The 19,613-nt window shown below is 38.2% G+C and overlaps 1 protein-coding gene across 3 annotated transcripts in view; it reads right to left on the bottom strand.

Annotated features, from left to right (window-relative positions):
• The window catches only part of AATF (apoptosis antagonizing transcription factor), a 101,572-nt gene that overhangs the window by 55,029 nt on the left and 26,930 nt on the right, over window positions 1-19,613 (bottom strand). For all 3 annotated transcript variants that reach the window (XR_011523132.1, XR_011523133.1, XM_008534576.2), the window contains exons 5-8: window positions 11,984-12,098; window positions 10,594-10,795; window positions 9,910-10,074; window positions 8,481-8,564 (exon numbers count right to left, since the gene is read on the bottom strand). Coding sequence is in view for 1 of the 3 variants with exons in the window: in XM_008534576.2 (XP_008532798.2) it covers window positions 8,481-8,564; window positions 9,910-10,074; window positions 10,594-10,795; window positions 11,984-12,098 (566 nt within the window). In the remaining 2 variants the exon portion in view is untranslated. The remainder of the gene's footprint in view (window positions 1-8,480; window positions 8,565-9,909; window positions 10,075-10,593; window positions 10,796-11,983; window positions 12,099-19,613) is intronic.

Genomic DNA, 19,613 nt, shown 5'->3' with positions numbered 1-19,613 from the left:
AGTGTTTTTATGATGAAAGGGTATCAAATGTTTTTTCTGCATGTACTGAGATGACCATGTTTTTGTCCTTATTCTATCAATATGGTAGATTACATTAATTGATTTTTGTTGTTAAACCAATCTTGTATTCCTGGGCTAAATCCCACCTGGTCATGGTGTATAATCTTTTTTATGTGTTGCTGGATTGAGTTTACTGGTAGTCTGTTCACTTTTGCATCAATAATCATAAGAGACAGTGGTCTGTAATTTTATTTCCTTGTGATGTTTTTGCCTGGTTTTGGTATCAGGATGATACTGGATTCCTCCTTCTTCAAGGACTTTTACATGGAACCTGGGAAATCACTCTTCATTTACTCTCTCTTACCCCACTGGTTGCTCCTTCTCAATCATCTTCGCTAGTTCATCCTCATCTCCCCAACCTCTAAACCTTTGAATGCCCCAAGACTTTGAATCTCTTGTCTTTTTCTCTCTCCCTTCATTCCCCAGGTGATCTAATTCAGTCTCAGGGTATTAAAGACAATCCATGTGCTGACGGCTCTCAGATTCATACCTTCAGCCCAGACCTTCCCATGAACTCCAAAATTATATATATAACTACTTCTTCAACAACTCCATATGAATGTTTCAGAGGTATCTTAAACTTAAAATAAGTGATTTTGAATAACATAATTAAAGCCAACACAGGTTCATGGGGTTGGGGGGGGGGACCTTAATATAAACAAAATCAAGCTCCAGATTTCTCCTCCAAACTAGCTTCCCTCACTGTTTTTCCCCATCTCAGTAAATAGCAACTCATCCTTCCAACTCCTCAGACCAAAACCCTTAAAGTCATCCTGGACTCCTCTCTTTCCACACCCCACATGCAACCCAACAGCAAATCCTGTCAGTTAAAGATTCAACACAAATTCAGGATCCAACCACTTCTCAGCACTCCCTCCAAAACCACCCTAGTCCCAGCTACCACCATCTCTTGCCTGGATGACGTATCACTGGAGTCTCCTAACTGGTTTCCTGGAATCTGGCCAGGGCAGTTAGACTAGTTCGCCACCTTGTCTCCCTATAGTTTATTCTCAATGAAGCCATCAGAGTGATTCTCTTACAATATGAGTGCAATCATGTTACTCCTCTGTTCAAAACCCTCTAGTGGTTTCCCACCTCAGTCACAGTAAAAGCCAAAGTCTTACAGTGGCCTACAAGGTCCTCCAGGACTTGGCCTCCCATGACCTCCGACTTCTCTCTTATCACACTCTTTCTTGCCTACTCCACCTCCATGACACTGGTCTCCTTGATCTTCCTAGAACAGACTAGCCTCTGCTGTGCCTCAGAGCCTTTGCACTTGCCATTCTCTTTGTCCCCAACACTCTTCCAACAGATACCTGCATGGCTCTGTTGTTCACTTTCTTAGAGTCTCTGCTCAAACATCACCTTACCCCCTGAATGTACTAGATAAAAATAGTAACCATCCCATCCCTACCCTAGTACACCCTTCACCCATACCCAGTTTTATCATTTTCTACTGCAGGGTCACAGTCTATTTCCCCACTTCATCCTACCTCTAAGTTAGAACGAATGCTCATGAGAGCACAACTGTGCTTTGTTCTAGCCCCTAACAGAGCTCCAACAGAACTTTCTGTGATGATGGAAATGTTCTGTATTTCCACTGTCCAATATGGTAGCACATGTGGCTACTTAACACTTGAAATGTGGCTAGTATGACTGAGAAACTGAATTTTTAACTTTATTCTATTTTAATTAAAATTTAAATTTAAATAGCTACATGTGACTAGTGTCTACTGCATTAGACAGCACAGCCTAGAACAGCAGTTACTCAATAAATACAGTCATGAATCGCTTAACGACGGAAATACATTCTGAGAAATGCTTTGTTAGCCGATTCTGTCACTGCGCGAACATCATAGAATGCATTACACAAACCTAGATGGTATAGCCAACTACACACCTAGGCTACATGGTACTAATCTTATGGGATCACTGTCATATATGTGGTCCGTTGTTGACCGAAATGTCATTAGGTAGCGTGTGACTGTAGTGGGTACTCAAATATTTGTTGAATGAATGAATGGAAGGATGAAAGAAACCTGATGGCTTTTCTTCTCCTTAACTTTTTACTATAGAAAATTTCAGAAATACACAGAAGTAGGCCACCGCAAAAGGAACCATGAAATAATCATCACCACTCTGAAGGCTCTTTTAACCTGAAATAAGTTTCAGTGGCTACTGGCATGTCAATCTGGCTTCTAACAATGACTCTATTTTTGGAAAATAGGGAATTTATATTACCCAGAGTTTTTATCTAACAGCATCTCTTAGGGCCTTTTAGAGTTATTGAGAAATGACTTTAGGAATTAGATCAGGTGTATGCTGAGGGAAAACCAGTATGCTAATAAATGCTTGAGGTATATTTGTGGTAAGACAAATACAGAGAACTACACATATGTTTTTATATCACGGACCTGACTGCTCCCTTTCACCATTTATTTTCTCCACTTAAATTTTACTAAAGTCATACTCTTTAAGAGGAGTTATGTGACTTTACAAAATTGAGAACCTCACTCCTGTTAGACGACAAATTCCTTGGGCAGGGATTTTCTTATTCGTCTGTATAAACCTACCATCTAGTATAATAGTTGATAATTGCACAAAAGTGATACATGTAAGTTGTCAGAGTGCAAAGAGATACACTGGATCCCCAATTTCCTAAACAGACATAAACCTGAAAAGGAAACTCTCAAAAGGATTTTTAAATATGTCAGATCAAAAGGCAGTATAATATGCTGGAAAGGAAATCAACCTGGGAGCAAGGACATTTGGTCTTCAATGTCCTAACTCACTTAGTGGGGTGATCCTATGCTAGTCATTTACTTCCCCTAGGCTCCAGTTTGTAAAAAGAGTTTGGACTTGACGATCTTCAAAGATGCTATCTAGCTTTAAAGCAATTCTGTTCTATTCTAGATCCACAATATACGTAAATTTTAAAAGATGCTTATTAACTTCTCCTTTCCCTACTAAGTCATTGTCCCTATAATTTACTTTAAAGAAGCTATACACTGAATATGATTTAATAAGAAGACATCATCCCTACTTTAGTGAACTGGCAGTGTTGCCCACTTCTTGAGGGGTGCCAAATTCTTCACTTGGGGCTACTAAAATACTGCTGGTATCCTGTGTTTAATTTATACTCAGCCGACTGACATTTTGCTTATTACTACAGAAAAGGCAATGTGGGCCACATATTTGCCTAGTAAACTCCCGAGGTACCACTTGTGTTTGAAAAAGTTTCTTCAATAGTTCTAAGCCAATTCTTATCTCTTTCCTAGCTGGCTCCATAAAATGTACTGTGTTAGGCTTTGTTGTGAGGTTTTATTTTGTTTAAAGGAAGTAGTACTGAAGTCATGCTCTGATGTTTTTTAAAGCAAGGAAACCGAAAGAAACAAGAGCCAGTGGTGTGTAGCTTCCCTTGACGCTGCTGTTCGATGAAATTTCTGGACCTTGCATTTAAAATGTGGCTTTTGGCCTGCTGTTCTGTGCAGCCTCCACAATAGTGAGCCAACACTAGCAGTCAAATACCAATATTGGTGCCGTATTTGGGTCTAAGCATTGACGGATAGACAATGGCAGCAAAGAAACTAGAATGCATTTCAAATACAATTCTTACACATGGTACATAAAATAATCCTATAATGATTAAACCTGGGGTTTTAATTGGACATTGGTATTTAGTTTGGGGTTTTTTTTTTTTTTTAACACCTTTACTATGCCCAAAGAAACCTAACTGATTAATTCTCTGATTTTCTTTAATCATAATTTCAGTTTCCAAGTTTATGTACTTCATATATATATCCTCTCTAAAATCACCATACAGGTCAATGTGAACGAAATAAGTTTTATCAAACTTTCAAGGAACACTATCCACATCTCAAGTAACAGCAACATTTTAAAGTAAAACTAAAAACAAAATACTGCTCTTAACAGTAGGTATCTGTTTTCCAACAACTAATTAAAAGGAGCAGGTTCAAATCAAACTTTAAAACACCTTATTAACCATCAACTGAACCACTGGAAAGATACATGCCAACAGTAAGAATATTGTATTGCCATTAACCATAGCAATGGCTTCAGATATCTCTTATTTACACTAAGATCTAAATGCGTATAACTAAAGCCACCACATAACTGTCCACATTAACCACTCACCGATTTAACTAAGGTAAACCGTCTTGTCAGAAAGCTTGCCTCTTCTCTATTTCCTAACATTATTGACTTTTAATAGTTTATCGAATTAGTAATTACTTGTTTATGGCATTATCAAATGTCTTGGATACAAAAGTCCAGCATGTGGCAAGGTCAGTTATAGACACGTCCCGATGGCAAATGAAAGGAGGAATTTAACCCATCAAAGTGTCACCCAAAGAGCAAACCCTATTATGCCTTTCTCTAGACACTCCTGGTTAAACTCAACGTGACAGCACAAAACAGATCAAAACTAAACAGAGCTAGGAGCAAGAGACAAAATCCTAATGAACCCTTAGAAATCCAGGTATCGCTCTGTCAATAGCTAAGCTCAATTTAGTCCTTTCAGAACAAAATACCTCATGAGGTGACAAGAAACTAGTCTGAGGTCTGGAATATGAAAAAAATAAAACTAGTCACTTTATATAGCTCATTGCTAAGTGCAGTCACATCTCAATATGGAAATCTTGTGAAGATTAAATAAAGATGTATGTCTAGTACCTATCTACTTAGTAGCCCAGGGGCTGGCACATAACTAGTGTTCAGTAAATGTCAGTCCTTCCTCAATTCTTTAAGAACTCAGGCTTAGCAAGTCAAAGATCAACTAATGGTTTAAAAAAGCAAATTGAAACAAAAGAAAAACCTTAAATGGTGATATAGACAACACTTCTTAAAAGAACTTAATGTTAAAAAGTAGCAAATAGGATAATGAAAATGAAAAGTAGATACTGAAAACATTTCCAAACGGCTCATCCTTCATGGTCATTTACAGCCTTCATGTTTTATGAAATTGTCTTTTAAATTGAGCTTTGACAAGAAATAGGCCAAACGCAAACTAATTCCATTTGGGAGTAAAACTGCAATGCTTGTAGCAGGTGAACAGTTCCCCTCATAAAATCTTCACCACTGGGCATACTTCAAGCTTTCAGCAATTCCAGTTTCCAAACAAACCAGTAACACAACTACAAAGCTAATTTTTTTAATTAGAACTGTTAAGAAACAGGAGTTCAATAAATCATTTGCCTTCTAAGGAAAAAAAATTACTTTCTAACATACATAATATTTCTTCCAGTTCTAAGAAAATGAGGCTTATTTATTTACAAACTGAAAACTGTAATACTATATGAAGTCTTTTTATGGCTCAAGAATGAAATATTTAAGAAATAAAGGTATGGAAAGAATAGGACTTGGTCTAAGAAGTCTTGAGCTCAAGTACTAGTGTGGCCATTTACTATACGACTTTTGGGAAGGTACTTAACTGCTCAGGGATTGTTTCTTGTAAGGTTCCTCTCAGCTCAAAAATGATATGATTACTTATGATATCTGACATTCTTCAGTGCCTCTCTCTCTGTATGTATATGTGTATATATATACACACACACATACATATATACATATATATCTTTTATTAAACAATACAGACATATTTTTAAAGTTGTAGTAACTGAAGGCCCATTATGAAACAAAGAGAGTGTGTGTGTGTTGGGTGTTCTGACCCGAACATCATCTCAGTAGTTAGGACATTTACACAGCCTTGTGACACCTGAATTAACCAAGTAAGCCTTTAAACCCTTACAATGAAACATTAAAATTCAATGTGGCTATAATCTCTTCCTTACAAAACATAGACCCAAACAGTTTGGCTTCGAGTATGGTTTACAAAAAAAGGAGGCGAAATGTATTATATTCACCACCCAGCTCTTCCATATGACCACATTAAAAAAAACACACAAACGAAAACTCACAGGCCCACTGTAATACACTGTACCACTTCTGAATGCAACACTTAGCTCAGGCTTACTACCCTGACAAATAAAGGAAAGCACTTTATGAAGCCAATTTAATTGGGAGGTGACAGAAAACATACAGCTATTTTCTTTAGCCTTATCATTGAATTGGCTTCAGCTCCAATCTCTGGCAAATCCCACTCAACAGAAGAAATTAACCAGGTCAGCAGAACAGGTGCTACGTTGTGTCTGTCAAGGGCCTGGCATTGCCACAATTACTTGCACACAATGAAGCAGTAATCTTTACAGATCATCTCCCCCAAGAAGCATATTGGGGAGGGGGAGGAAAACTGAAGGGAGGTGGGGGGCGGGGGAGTGGGAAGAAAAGGAGGAATAGGAGGCAAAGAGAAAAGGCAAGAAAAGAAAATGAATGTGCAGCTGCCTGGCGGCTCAGCAGATGCCAGGATGTGATGTACGAGGCTAGGATAAGCTGTCGTAGCCTGCTGCCAAAGACTGGTAAGTGATTAAAGCCGCACAGTTCTAAGCACCATATTTAGAATCCGCGGGGTTTCAAGACTTGCACCCATTCCTTGCTGTGCTGCCAGATGTTGGCAACTGGTCCAGTTCCTACTGACTGTGCATGGATGGCAGCAGTTGGTACAGCAGCAAAGCAATCTGGAATGCTTCCGGAGATGCTGTACATTAACAAGTGTCACCCATCATTCACCTTTACAGAAGGCTGAAACAACTCCAATTTGCTGCCACTTCCCTCTTGGGAAACAGCCAAGATAAAGTTGCGCCTGGCAGACCCATTTGTTTCACTCAGGTGTTTCAGCTGCCTTGCTGACCTCTATTAGTTTAAGTTTTAATTTAGATTAACCCTAGCACCCCAATTAACCAGCAAGGGGAAAAGCTAAGATGTGACTAGTCATAACTCTGAAATCAGAATTTATCGAAGTTAAAATTATTAATTGGGCTGAAGGGCCAATCAAGTAATGCTATTTCTTTTTAAACAGACCTCCAGGCAAAAAAAAAAAAAAATCTTTTAGACTAAGGATTGCCAGTGGAAGCAACTTCTCCCCAGTAATTTCAGTTTATTTTATTAAGCCTATTTAATTTATGATGCACTTTCCATCGAACAATGTACACTTCAATTAAATGAAGACTGAAACATTTTTGATTGTCTCCCAGGATCTCACATAATTACATAGCATTAATATCCCATATTGGGCACTTCTTTAGACGCTCTAGAACAAAATAGAGTTCCCAACTCTTCTGACAAATTGATATAATAAGAGAAGAAAGGGAAAAAAGAATCAGGACCTCTGACTAGGAACACCTGAGGCCACACCAATCCTCTTTCCTACACCCTCTCATCATTACTTTTAAGACTTACCGCAATCATCTTATGGAATATTACTGAGTGGATGGAAACATTAATAGAAAGTCTCTTTCTCTTTTTAGGGCAAAGCCTATAGAGGCATCCCCTATACAGAATCACTTGATCTACTGGCTTTATAGTGTAATTTTCCTAAGTTCCTTCCTTCATATTCCATACACATAATACAGCTGTCATGGCTAAACCTTCATAAACAGTTGCCAATTTTTTGGCAAAAGTTATCATACTAAAAATTCAGCAGAGAAAAAATATTATCTTGATCAATAATGGCTCAACAAAAACTGGCACATCACTGCTGAACAGCACCCTCAACTCTCCACAGCTAGAAAGAGTACGTCCTCAAGTACATTTCATTAAGAAGTACGACTTATCAGGAGACCCAGGATTACAGGAAATTATTTTAGTTCTTTAGAACAGCCCAAATGTTTAGTCTACCTTAACAGTCACCTGAATCATTAAAAAGAGCAGCATGCCAGCAGATGATAATGTCAGGGAAAGAACTGGGGGATGTTTTGTGAAGAGATATTGAGAACTGAGCCATATCTCAACTTCTACCAATTCTTTCTGTCTTCAAAGCACTACACTATTATTATAATCAACAGTAGCAGACAATCAGACATACTTAACTGATTTGAACAGGCACCAAAAAACATTAAAGGCAAGAGATTTAATAGGTAATAGGACTACAAGAGCAATTCAAGAACTCTGGGATCCCAGCCCTTTAGCTCCATATCCCAATGTAATAGTAATAGGACAAGAAACCAAATGACTAACAAAAAGTCCTCCATTAACATTATCAAAAATGGCTGAGAAAGAGTAACCATCTGACTCAAAGAAATTGAAACTGTTTCACAGATAATTTACACTCTGCAGCAACTAACAAAGTAGCTGCGGCTGTTGTCATTTCAAAAGGAAAAATATAAGACAGAAGAAAAGCAACAGATCCAGAACTTCACAGTAAGTCAATTCTGAACACAGGAGTTCTAACTCCCTGTCTGATTCTATCCTTCTTCCAAAGTAAGCTACCTTTTGGTCAGAGAATTCTATTAGCTGTTTTAAAATGCCAAAGCCTGATTTGTAACAAAAGAGTGTAAAAATCACACCTGGTGGTAAAAGTCATCATCATCAAAGATTTCTTCATCCAAGTCCTTCAGGTGAGCATTGGCAGGGGCTTCAGGAAGGATCTCCTATACCAGAGAAGAGAGGAAAGAGTGAGCCCAATGGGGTTATCAAAGTATGGTGGCTACTATAAATAATGTGTATAATAGTCAAAGCACAGTTTTCCTTAAGACATAAAGAGCTCTCAAAATCAAAGAACAAAAATAGTCCAACAAAAAATGGGCAAAAATATTAATAGGCACTTCACAAAAAAAGAATCACAAATAGTCAATAATCATATAAAAATACGTTTAACCTCATTCTAATTAAATACATGCAAATTAAAATTAGAAGACACCATTTTTCACCTCTAAAACTGGCAATACTCAGTACTGGAAAATACAGCTGTGTTTTCCCACAGCTGGTGGGACTGGAAATTAATGCAGTATTTTTGGAGGCAATTTGGCAACATCTATCAGGATTTAAAATGCGTCTTCTCTTTGATTTAACATTTCCACTTCAAGAAATCTATCCATATGGTCACACAAATACACAAATATAAATGCTCAGGAATGTTTCCCTTAGAATTGTTTCTAAAACCAGAGACAACATAAATATCCATTGTTTGAATAAATTATAATACAAATCCATACAATGGAATACCCTGTAGCCATCAGGAAAAACGAGGCAGATCTCTTCGTAATGATATGGAAATGTGTCTAGGATATATTAAATTTAAAAAGTTGTAAGATTTTAAATATAGTTTATAATATTTTATATAGTTATGCACACACATACATATCCATCCAATTTAGTTAAAAAAAAGAGACAACCATATTTTTATATGTGTATATGTGTTTTATGTATATGTACATTGTTATATGAATAGAAAATACCTGAAAGCTTGTTACAACTATGAACACTGATTAAATCCGAGGAGTGGAATTTTCAGACTAGGGGGAATTTTACTTCTCATTTTAAATTCTTCTGAACTTAAAAAAATTTATTAAGTATATATTTCTTCTATAAATAAAAGATTTTCCTTTAAACAAAAAAACCTGATTATTCCAATTTTGGATCCTTTTCTGGAGTATCTAAACATCCAACGGAAAGCCTGAAGTACACACTTGCTCCACTACTGACATTTCTAAAGAAACAGGTTTAAAACTGAATTTAGAAAACTGGATTATGAATGCTTCCATCACCAGACTCATATCAAACTCAAAATTAGAGAAGACTATACACAAGTTAATAACAGCTCCATTTTTCATAAATGTTCTCCTACATACTCTGTTTCTCAACAATCTAGTAAAGCATATAGTATTGTTTTCCTTTCTTTCACTAACTCCTTATACCACAAGTAAGTGATCAGATTTTTCAGTTAGCCTCTTAGAAAGTGCTCCCCATAATCACCCTACGTCACAGAGTCCTTACCGGCTGTCCTGGCAAACTCTCTGGGACAGGCTGCGCCGCCGGTTCAGGTTTGCCAAGAACTCGGTAGACAGAGCGCTTGGTCTGTGTCCTTCGAAGTAATCTTTCTTTGTCCATCAGAATATGATCAATCTGAGTCAAGATGGAGCGTTCAAAGGCACCAAAACCCTGCAAACAACATTAACCATGTCAGATAATGCAGAAAGTCTGTGCTGAAGGCAGCTACATTGGTTTCTCTATCTTTCTGTGTCAGCAGAGAAAAAGACAACCCTCCTTTCAGGAGGGACTTTCTGTTAAAGACTGAGTTTGTGAATGGCTATAATTGTTCTCAGAAAAAAATTAGTTTTAAGCAGGTCATACTACTTTCCTATACCCAGAGATTAACTTCTGCTCCTTTAATAATAATTGCTTTAAAATCCATTTCTTTAAAGTATTTTGTATTTCCAACACTTGAACGCTTACAAGGCCACAATTTCTAGAATAGAATATTCTTTCTAATATAGTTAAAATCCTATATCTGAATGGTATAAACCCCAATGGGAGGAATTCAGTAAATTTTTCTACAGAAATGACTGATTACCATTACATCATGACATCATCCATATAAATAAGCTATAGTTCCAATTTCTTATAACTGCTTCAGGGTGCCACAACCTATCTCACACACACACACACACACAAACTTGCCTTGCCCAGTTTTCCAGAAGCCAGCTTAGTTTTATCATGCCACTTCTGAAGTGTGTGGTTTCTGTAGACCGTAAAGTCAGCGAAGCGCTTGGCCATGAAGCCGGGATAGTCATCCATCGCCAGCTTCCTCTTCGCTGGGGCCCTTCTCCGCCGCTGCTTCTCTTCTACCAGCTCTTCATCTTCACTGGAAATCTCCTCTTCACTAGAAAGCCAGTAAGAACATTAAATCCAAGGCAAATAAACATTACCTAAATAAAAAGCTAGGCTCACATGAAGTTGAGAGTACTTAGGCCTTCCCTATTCTGTCTACATTTTAAATAACACCGTAGATGGGAGGATGGCTTTTTTTGGTTTGAAAAGAATGTTCATGAGGTCAATCAAAAACTCATATAACTTTTCAAATAAATATAAAAATAATGGGTTTCAAAATATTTTTTAAAAGGTAAGCAAACCGTAAAAATAAATGAGGTTGTAAAAACATTATTAGAAATGCATATGAACCAGGCCCATACTGTTACAAGAAGGTCTTTAAAAATTAAACACATAATCATACTTTTATGACCTTAATCCTCAAATCAATAAGGGAAATGTGTCTCCCTGTAACCAGTTGTTCAGGAAAGCTGAATAACGTTAGTTGAGCCAAATGAGGAGAAGCTGAATAGGAAGACCACTCAAAGCGGGAAGCAATAGAGTCACTGTTAAACTGCAATACATGCGACGAGAAAGCAATGCAACTTCCAACCAGATGGCCAGTTGCACTCACTGGATTACTGACTGCATCACATAGTAGGTCCTCAATAAATGTGAGTTTACCTTTTATCCCTCCAGCTGATTCAGTAGAAAAGAAAGGAGGAAAGGATAAGACCAAGGGAAAACAGCAAGTGGGTGCCACACACATCAGGCTCAAATAAACGGGGCAATTCTTCATCCAAGGTGATAATTTCAGTAAAGAAAAAGGTTTATACTGCTGTTTTCAGAAATCTTTCCACCCTTCAAAATAACTGCTTCTTCCCTCACGCAAAGGAGATGGTTGTGACCAGTGATTCCATGGGATGGGGACGAATGGGGACGAAGTGCTTCATAAACATTAATTAAGCACTAATTTGAAAAATGTGCATTCATCTACTAATTTCAATAGCTCTAAAGAGAAGGCAAGTCTTTTGCTGAAGCCCACAAACAGAACTAGGCACAAGTAAGTATAAAAATCCAAAACCGAATTCCCAATTTATATGCCATCCTGGCCATCAATTAAATGTAAGAAGCTCTTCCTATTTTACTAACATAAGTCTGATACCTGCCTGGAAAGGACTGGCTTTCTTTTTCAAAAATAATGGGAAACTATTCAGATGAAAAGAAAATTAGGGACTCCATAGTTCCATTCCCTCCTTACCTTTCCACTTTGGGCTTTGTCCCATCTACTAGATACCTAGTGTCTGGGTACTGGAAAAGCAACTCTTCTTGAAGATCTACCAGTGACCTCAACAATGCTTTAAGTGCCTTGTGACCTGGGAAATGAAGCACAGAGAAGGAACAAGTGACCATCCACAATTCTCCAAAGTAGGCAATGCCTAGAACTCATGACTGCTGAGCAATTCTGGCTGAGGGTGAGGGGGACATGACGGGCACAGGGTACGCAGGGACCAAGAACTCTCTGAAACAGGCACTCCCCGAAAGGAAACAGGAACAGTGGCCACCTCATATGGTTGTTGCGAGGAACGAGCAAGGAAACAGGTAAGGTGCTTAGAAAAGTGTCTGCAATAAATTCTGAGTTCTTAAATTTAGTAAGATTGACAAAATCCTTTGCTGCCTGTCATCATAACCAATCATTTTTTTTCCTTTGGTGTTAGTTTCTCAGGTATTTTTTTACAGGTTACCCACCAACTTCTTGGATTTATCCCTCTATCGATCAACCCCTTAAGCAATTCCTTCTCTTCTCCTAAAGAGCACAACTTAGTCCTGGGATCCCTCCTACCACCACCGCCTCTCCCAGGATATCTTGTTTGCCTCTGGTTTGAGCTGCCACCTCATTCATTCAATCTTTCCATACATATCCTTATGGAAAGTTTCTATTCACGTATGAAAACTCAAGTTAATGACTCACTGTTTATAGTGAATTGTATATTAAAAATTTGTATGTCAAGGGCCCAGCCCCATGGCCAAGTGGTTAAAGTTCTGTGCACTCTGCTTCAGCGGCCCCGGTTTGCAGGTTTGGATCCCAGGTGCGGACCTACTCCACTCACGAGCCACACTGTGCCAGTGTCCCACATACAAAAATACAGAGGAAGACTGGCGTGAATGTTAGCTCAGGGCTAATCTTCCTTAAGCAAAAACAGAGGAATATCGCATGGACGTTAGCTAAGGACAAATCTTCCTCAGCAAAAAAATAAATAAAATAAAAAATTTGCCTGTTGAGAATATGTTCTCACTATAGCCAACAGGATATACTTGTAATAAAGCTGGTCAGGATTAAGTCTACAGTCTATGGCTAAGAACTTTCAGAATAAACACTGGCCCTCTGAGAACAGAGCCTCACCTTCTTCATCAGCATCATCCTACTAAAGGGGCTAATCAGACACTGATAATCACTAGTCACGTGTTGACAGCACTCAGACGTCTCTCCTATAATCAAACTTTCACATTTCCAGCAACTGCAAGAAAATCTTCACATGGATGCTCCATCACTCCTTCAAACATACCATGTCAGAAACAGAACTCTTTTCTTCCTACCTAATACTTCTCCCTTGTCTGACTTCCTCTTCTCAGTTTAATGTGTTTTCATAGGAGATCACTGACATTTTGGTGCCCTTATTCTATATATTTAATCAGTTGCTAAATCTTGTATTTCCCATTCTTATTATCACTAACAGTGGTCCATTTATCTCTGGCCACGCTTCTGTCACTCCTTCCCTCCTTCTCTTAAGTAACTGTAATCACGTCACAAACATCCCTACTTTCATTCAGCTATCCCCACTTTCATTTTTATTTTATAGTCCACACTAACTTCATCCCACACAAACTTCAGTTTAAGTGATGTTTTATGAGTCTCATTCTATCTTTTCTGCTTCTACCCCTCCCAACGTAAGTAGCCTCCTCACTATTTTACATCCCAACCCGTTTCATCAATGGGACCCCAACACATGAGATGGACAAGCTCTCTCTCTCTATCATACTAGAGCATTATATTTCAACATAAGGCTAAGAACTAACCTACCTGAGAAAGCCTTCTCAGATGGGTCTGACCCAATAAGTACTTTGCATTCCTTCAGTAATCTGCATATAAGCTATATAAATACAACCTCCTTGTTTAAAATAACATAAGACCCTTGATCACATCTTTCCTAAGTTCTATATTCTAATCCTTTTCTAATCGGTACACACCCATACCACTTGGGAGGACCTCAATACATAAATATTACCCCCAAAATCCAAAATGCCTTGCATTCCAAATCAAGATTCTCAACTTGTTGCTCTGAATCTTAAACAAAAACAAAAAAACTTTCCACCAAATATGGAGATGAAAAGGTAATTCTCATGAAGAAGAAAAAAGTAATACAGAATTATTATTTGGTCTGTCAGTTTTTGGGAAATGGATTAAGTATAAACAAGATGAAAAGTAGGCAAGAAGAAAAAGAAGAATAAACATGTAACAATTTTAAAGGAAAGAATTATTCAGTCTAAATGTGCTAAGTGTGTAAGTAAAACAATGCAAAATTATGTAAATGTATGGAAAATTTTTAAAGAAATGAGGACAGCAAAACATAGAAATGATATCCACAAATTTTAGGTTACCACAAATGATCATTTGAGAAAGGGCTGAGAACTGTAAACAGATATCCCATAATAACTAAGGTTCTGAAAGTATATGTTGTAGCAAGAACTTTAAGAAAATAGAAAAGATACTACTAATACCTGGAAGGAAGCCCATAAAAATGCAGAGATCTCATCTTGTCAAAATTCTACGCAAGCCTTAACCACTGTTTTCACCTCCTTTTCTAGAAATGGCTACATCTTAAAAGACAGAGTCCACATTTTTCAAAGTGAAGCCAGAAATCAATTTTGCATTTGCAAAGTTATCTTCAAAATTCCCAAGACCAAACCTTGAATATATCAGGTTAAGTGAAATAAGCCAGTTGCAAAAGGACAAATACTGTATAATTACACTGATATGAGGGACCTAAAATAGTGAAATTCACAGAAAGAGAAAATAGAATACTGGTTACCAGGGGCTGGGGAGAGGCGGGGAATGGGGTCTTATGGTTGAATGGATACTGAGTTTCAGTTTACTTGATGAAAAAGTTGTGGAGATGGACAGTGGTGATGGTTGCATAACAATGTGAATGTACTTACTGATACTGATACTGATACTGAACTGTACACTTAAAAACGGTTAAAATGGGGGGGGCTGGCCCCATGGCCAAGTTGGTTAAGTTCGCACGCTCCGCTGCAGGTGGCCCAGTGTTTCGTTGGTTCAAATCCTGGGCGCGGACATGGCACTGCTCATCAGTCCACGCTGAGGCGGCGTCCCACATGCCACAACTAGAAGGACCCACAACGAAGAATATACAACTATGTACTGGGGGGCTTTGGGGAGAAAAAGGAAAAAAATAAAATCTTTAAAAAAAAAAACGGTTAAAATGGTAAAAACTTATGTCATGTGTATTTTACCACAATTAAAAAAATACTTTTAAAAATCCCAAGACCAGGGTATAATAAATAATTCTACCATCTCAGTCATCTCTATATAGAAGAAATCATCTATAATCCTTCAGTCTTGACTCTAGTCAAAATGAACAACAACAAAAAGGAATACTATTCAGCCTTAAAAAGAAAGGAAATTCTGGAGCCGGCCTAGTGGTGTAGTGGTTAAGTTTGCATGCTGCGCTTTGGTGGCCCTGGCATGGACCTACGCACCACTTATCAAGCCATGCTGTGGCAGGTATCCCACATAAAACAGAGGAAGATGGGCACAGACGTCAGCTCAGGGCCAATCTTCCTCAAAAAAGAAAAAAAGGGGGGGGGAGGAAATTCTGAGACATGCTACAACATGGATGAACCTTGAGGACATTATGCTAAGTGAAATAAGCCAGTCACAGAAAGACAAATACTGTATCATTCCACTTATATGAGGTCCCTAGAGTAGTTAAATTCATAGAGACAGAAAGTAGTGGTGGTTGCCAGGAGCTGGGGAGGAAGAAATACAGAGTTGTTGTTTAATGGATATAGAGCTTCAGTTTTGCAAGATGAAAAAGTTCTGGAGATCGGTTGCACAACAATGTGAATATACTTGACACTTTTGAACTATACACTTAGAAACGGTTAGGATGGTAAATTTTATGCCATGTTTTTTACCACAATAAAAAATTACATAGCGCAGCAAAAGCAAGTGCCTGTCCCTTACTTCCTCTAGGTATCATGTGTCCATGATCTAAAATATGAACTCAAGAACCATGCAGGGAAGAAGCTGCAAAGCACTCTATAATGTTTATAGCTTCTTGCCCCCGACGAGCAAGTCATAATTTGACTCTAACACGTAGCATAACCAAGAATTGTGAAAACATCCAACGAGACGACTACTACTTTTAAGGGCTACTTTCAAGTAGCTATACAAGCCCTTTTATTTTGTTCAAGTCAGTTTTAAAAAATCCATTGCAGATATATTAGACAGCATATCAATCCAACAAGAAAACAGAGAGCCAATATCAGTAAATCAAAGTGTGCCTTTCTGTTAATACTCTCTCATATGTTCTCATTTTATACACCCCTTCACCCAGTCAGAAAGTAGCCCTGAAGTATTTAAGCTCCATTCAGGGATAGCACCACCATGCATCAAAGTGTCAGGAGACCTACCAGAGATGAAATCTGCAATTCTGTGCTTCTAACCACCAAGAAAAAAAAATGTTTATCAAAATAAAGTCACTGGTGGCCAATACACGGACAACTTCCTGCAAAGAGATTTAGAAGACAGAACCCAATTCCCATTTCTTTGCAATATTAGGGCCTTCTAGTAAGATTTTATGGGAAGCCTGAAGAGACCACGGGCAATCCTTTGCTGGCTACGGTAGGCCTCCTCAAAGCCACAGCTGACAAGAGTGGGGAAAGACTCCCTCCCGCGGGCTCAAATCCAACAGTGAATTGTTCCCAGCCAAAAAACAGAACAAAACAAAACAATCCCCCTTTATCATTTACATAGGGCTGAACTCTATTTGTTCAATGCTCTGAATAATGAAGAGAATGGAATCAACAGTTTCTAATTCACCTCCAATTTTTCTCCCAATTACTGTCAGAGTTAACAGTTGAGAAAAGCAGCAGACGAATATACTTTCTTGTGTCCCCCTCTTGGCATGTGGCCACAAAACAAATGGAGACTGTCAAGGATACATATGTTTATTTCGTCCTACGTGGTCCATTCCAGAGGCCTTTCCCTTAAGAGGAGAATAAGAAGGACATACGCCTCACCGTATTACCAAGACTCATCCTAAGCATCTGGGCACCAGCTTTAGGAATAATTTTCCAAGAGAATAGAGGAAAAGAGCACTCCACTAAGGGTCGGGAGCCCCCCATTCTAACTGACTCTATCACTGACCAGGCATTCTATACTGAGTGGACCAATTTAATCTGAGTCTCAATTTTCTCATGTATAAAATGCAGATAATCCTTTGCTTGTTTATCTCACAGCATTAAGGTGAAAAACAATAAATATGTTTTTATACATTAAGGTATTTTGCAAATTTAAAAATGCTGTAGAAATAGAACATATATTACTACCAAAAAATCATCTTTCACATGTTGAAAATCTTAAACTCTGCTTGTACTGATCTACAGAGCTAGGATTGAACTAGTATTCACAGATTCCTGTATTAAGTATTCATTTACATGCTACCCATATGCAAGCATTCTATATATAAAATGTCACCAATCTAAAAACCATTTTCACCTAACAGCTTTATTTTTTCCCCTGATTCATCTAGGCTGTTCGACATAAACAAAATTGTAGGCAGAGAATGAGTTTGGACATGGGCACACAGTACATTAATTAGATTATAAACCAATAAGTAAAACTTCTGGCAAGGGGATGGGGGGAACGGGAACAGTGAATGCATAATGTAAAATAAAGCTTGCCTTATCAGTGTTTAAATATCTATACAGTTATTTTAAAAATAAATATGCAAACATACAATTATTTATGTACAAGGATACATAAACTCCCACATTCCTATTACCCCAGATAAATATATTGAACTAGAATGTACAGAATACAAGAGCATTTTTTTTCTCCTTCAAAAGTAACTCTAGAACTAGAGCTAAACTATAGGTCAAAATGACACACGAGATATCGGCCTGAGAACAATACTTTTCATTCAAATCCACACAAGCCTGCCACTTGCACTAGTCATCCCCGGCAATTAATCCCCCAAGAAAGACGTTTGATTAAATCTTTTCAACCAAATCCTTTGCTTTGCTTTTGTTAGTTCACTTCTTGTCAACATCTATTAAAATATGCCTTTAATTCTCCCACAATCTTAAAAAACACCGATTCCACTGTCTTCAACTTTAATCAACTGTATGGCCGGCATTTTTCATTTCATAATAATGTGCTGCTTGGAATTCAAGAGGCAGGCTCAGCATCAATCATCTGGTAAGAATTTTTCCACTGCAATAAATATGCAAATGAGGAGAGCCAGTCAGTCGTATTTCAGGCCCGACTTGCTAGTGTTTTAAAAAAGACACAAATTTATTAATTGCCGGTGGCCAGAGGAATCCTATTACTTTGGGCATTGATTACAAAGCTGTGTGAGTGATTATTGTGCAACTCGCGGGCTACCCAGGCATGAGGAAAAATTATTAAAGCAAGGCAGAGATTATCAACTCAGAATAACAATAAGCCTTAACATTTAGGCCCTAACTTCTTCAACAAAGAATTACGTGAAGGCCCCACTGTATCATAATTCCGAATTCTGTCAGTATCACTGTTTGGGCTTGTTCTATATTCCCCAAGCAGAATGGCATCAGCAGTAAGAAAGAGGACTGCGGGTTACAGATTCCTTACCACCAGCCTCATGGATGAGCTGCTATCATTTTGAGTGTGTGTCCAACTAGAATTTTTATACATCCATGGATGTACACACATTCACACGTGTGTGCATGCACTCCCACATTTAGAGATAAATGGATGAGCTATCCTGAGGACCGTGGTTTTAACTGGAACAGCATAAGGAGCTCTACCCCAGTGTGTTGGTTGGGTCTGTGGACCTAAAGTCGAATTTTTCTTAATGGTACAAAATAACCACCAGGATCACTTTTCAAAGCAGAGCGTGGGGACTTATATTCTAAAATCATGACAGCTAAGCAGAAAGCAGACTTGGGTTTTCACACCTCAGAGGGCACCACAGTAGAAGGCGCGCAATCTATGAGGGCCTGTGGAGGAAACGGTTTGATAGGCTAATTCTGAATGCAAAGTGTTTTTGTGAGAAACATTCAACCCAAGACACATTAAATCAAATAAGAAAGAGGACTCGGTGGACAAAACTTATTTTTTCCTCTTAAGAGAACGATGTGGGGAATTGGGGGAGTAAGTGGAAGGTGAACTAAGGGAGAGATGAAGAGACATACGATAAAATATGTTGGGTGAGCCCCTTCACAGAAAGAAACAAAAAGAAAAAAACCCTTAACATTTTACATTACTGCCACACTAAGTAACATGATAGATAGTGTGCATTTGAGTTCTGTGAAGGGACATCCCACTCAAGCTGTAATTTCTGACCAGGCATGAATTTATAAGGAAGGGAAAAGAACTGCAGAATTTCTTAGGTTTCCCTGAATACTCTCTCAAATACCTTGATGAAGTGTGTCAATAAATCCTTAAAAAGCCCTATAGGACACAGCAATCTAACTGATCAATGTACTTCCTGAAATCCACTACAGTTACCTTCCACTTCACAGTTCCCAGACAACCTCCACTGCTCTGGAGTACTCTCCTAAAAAGGGACATTTATTTTTCCCCTTTAAACAGAGTAAATGCT

This window comes from Equus przewalskii, chromosome 10 (genome assembly GCF_037783145.1).
Source record: "Equus przewalskii isolate Varuska chromosome 10, EquPr2, whole genome shotgun sequence".
Classification (NCBI taxonomy): domain Eukaryota; kingdom Metazoa; phylum Chordata; class Mammalia; order Perissodactyla; family Equidae; genus Equus; species Equus przewalskii.
This window is presented reverse-complemented; position numbering and strand designations above follow the sequence as displayed.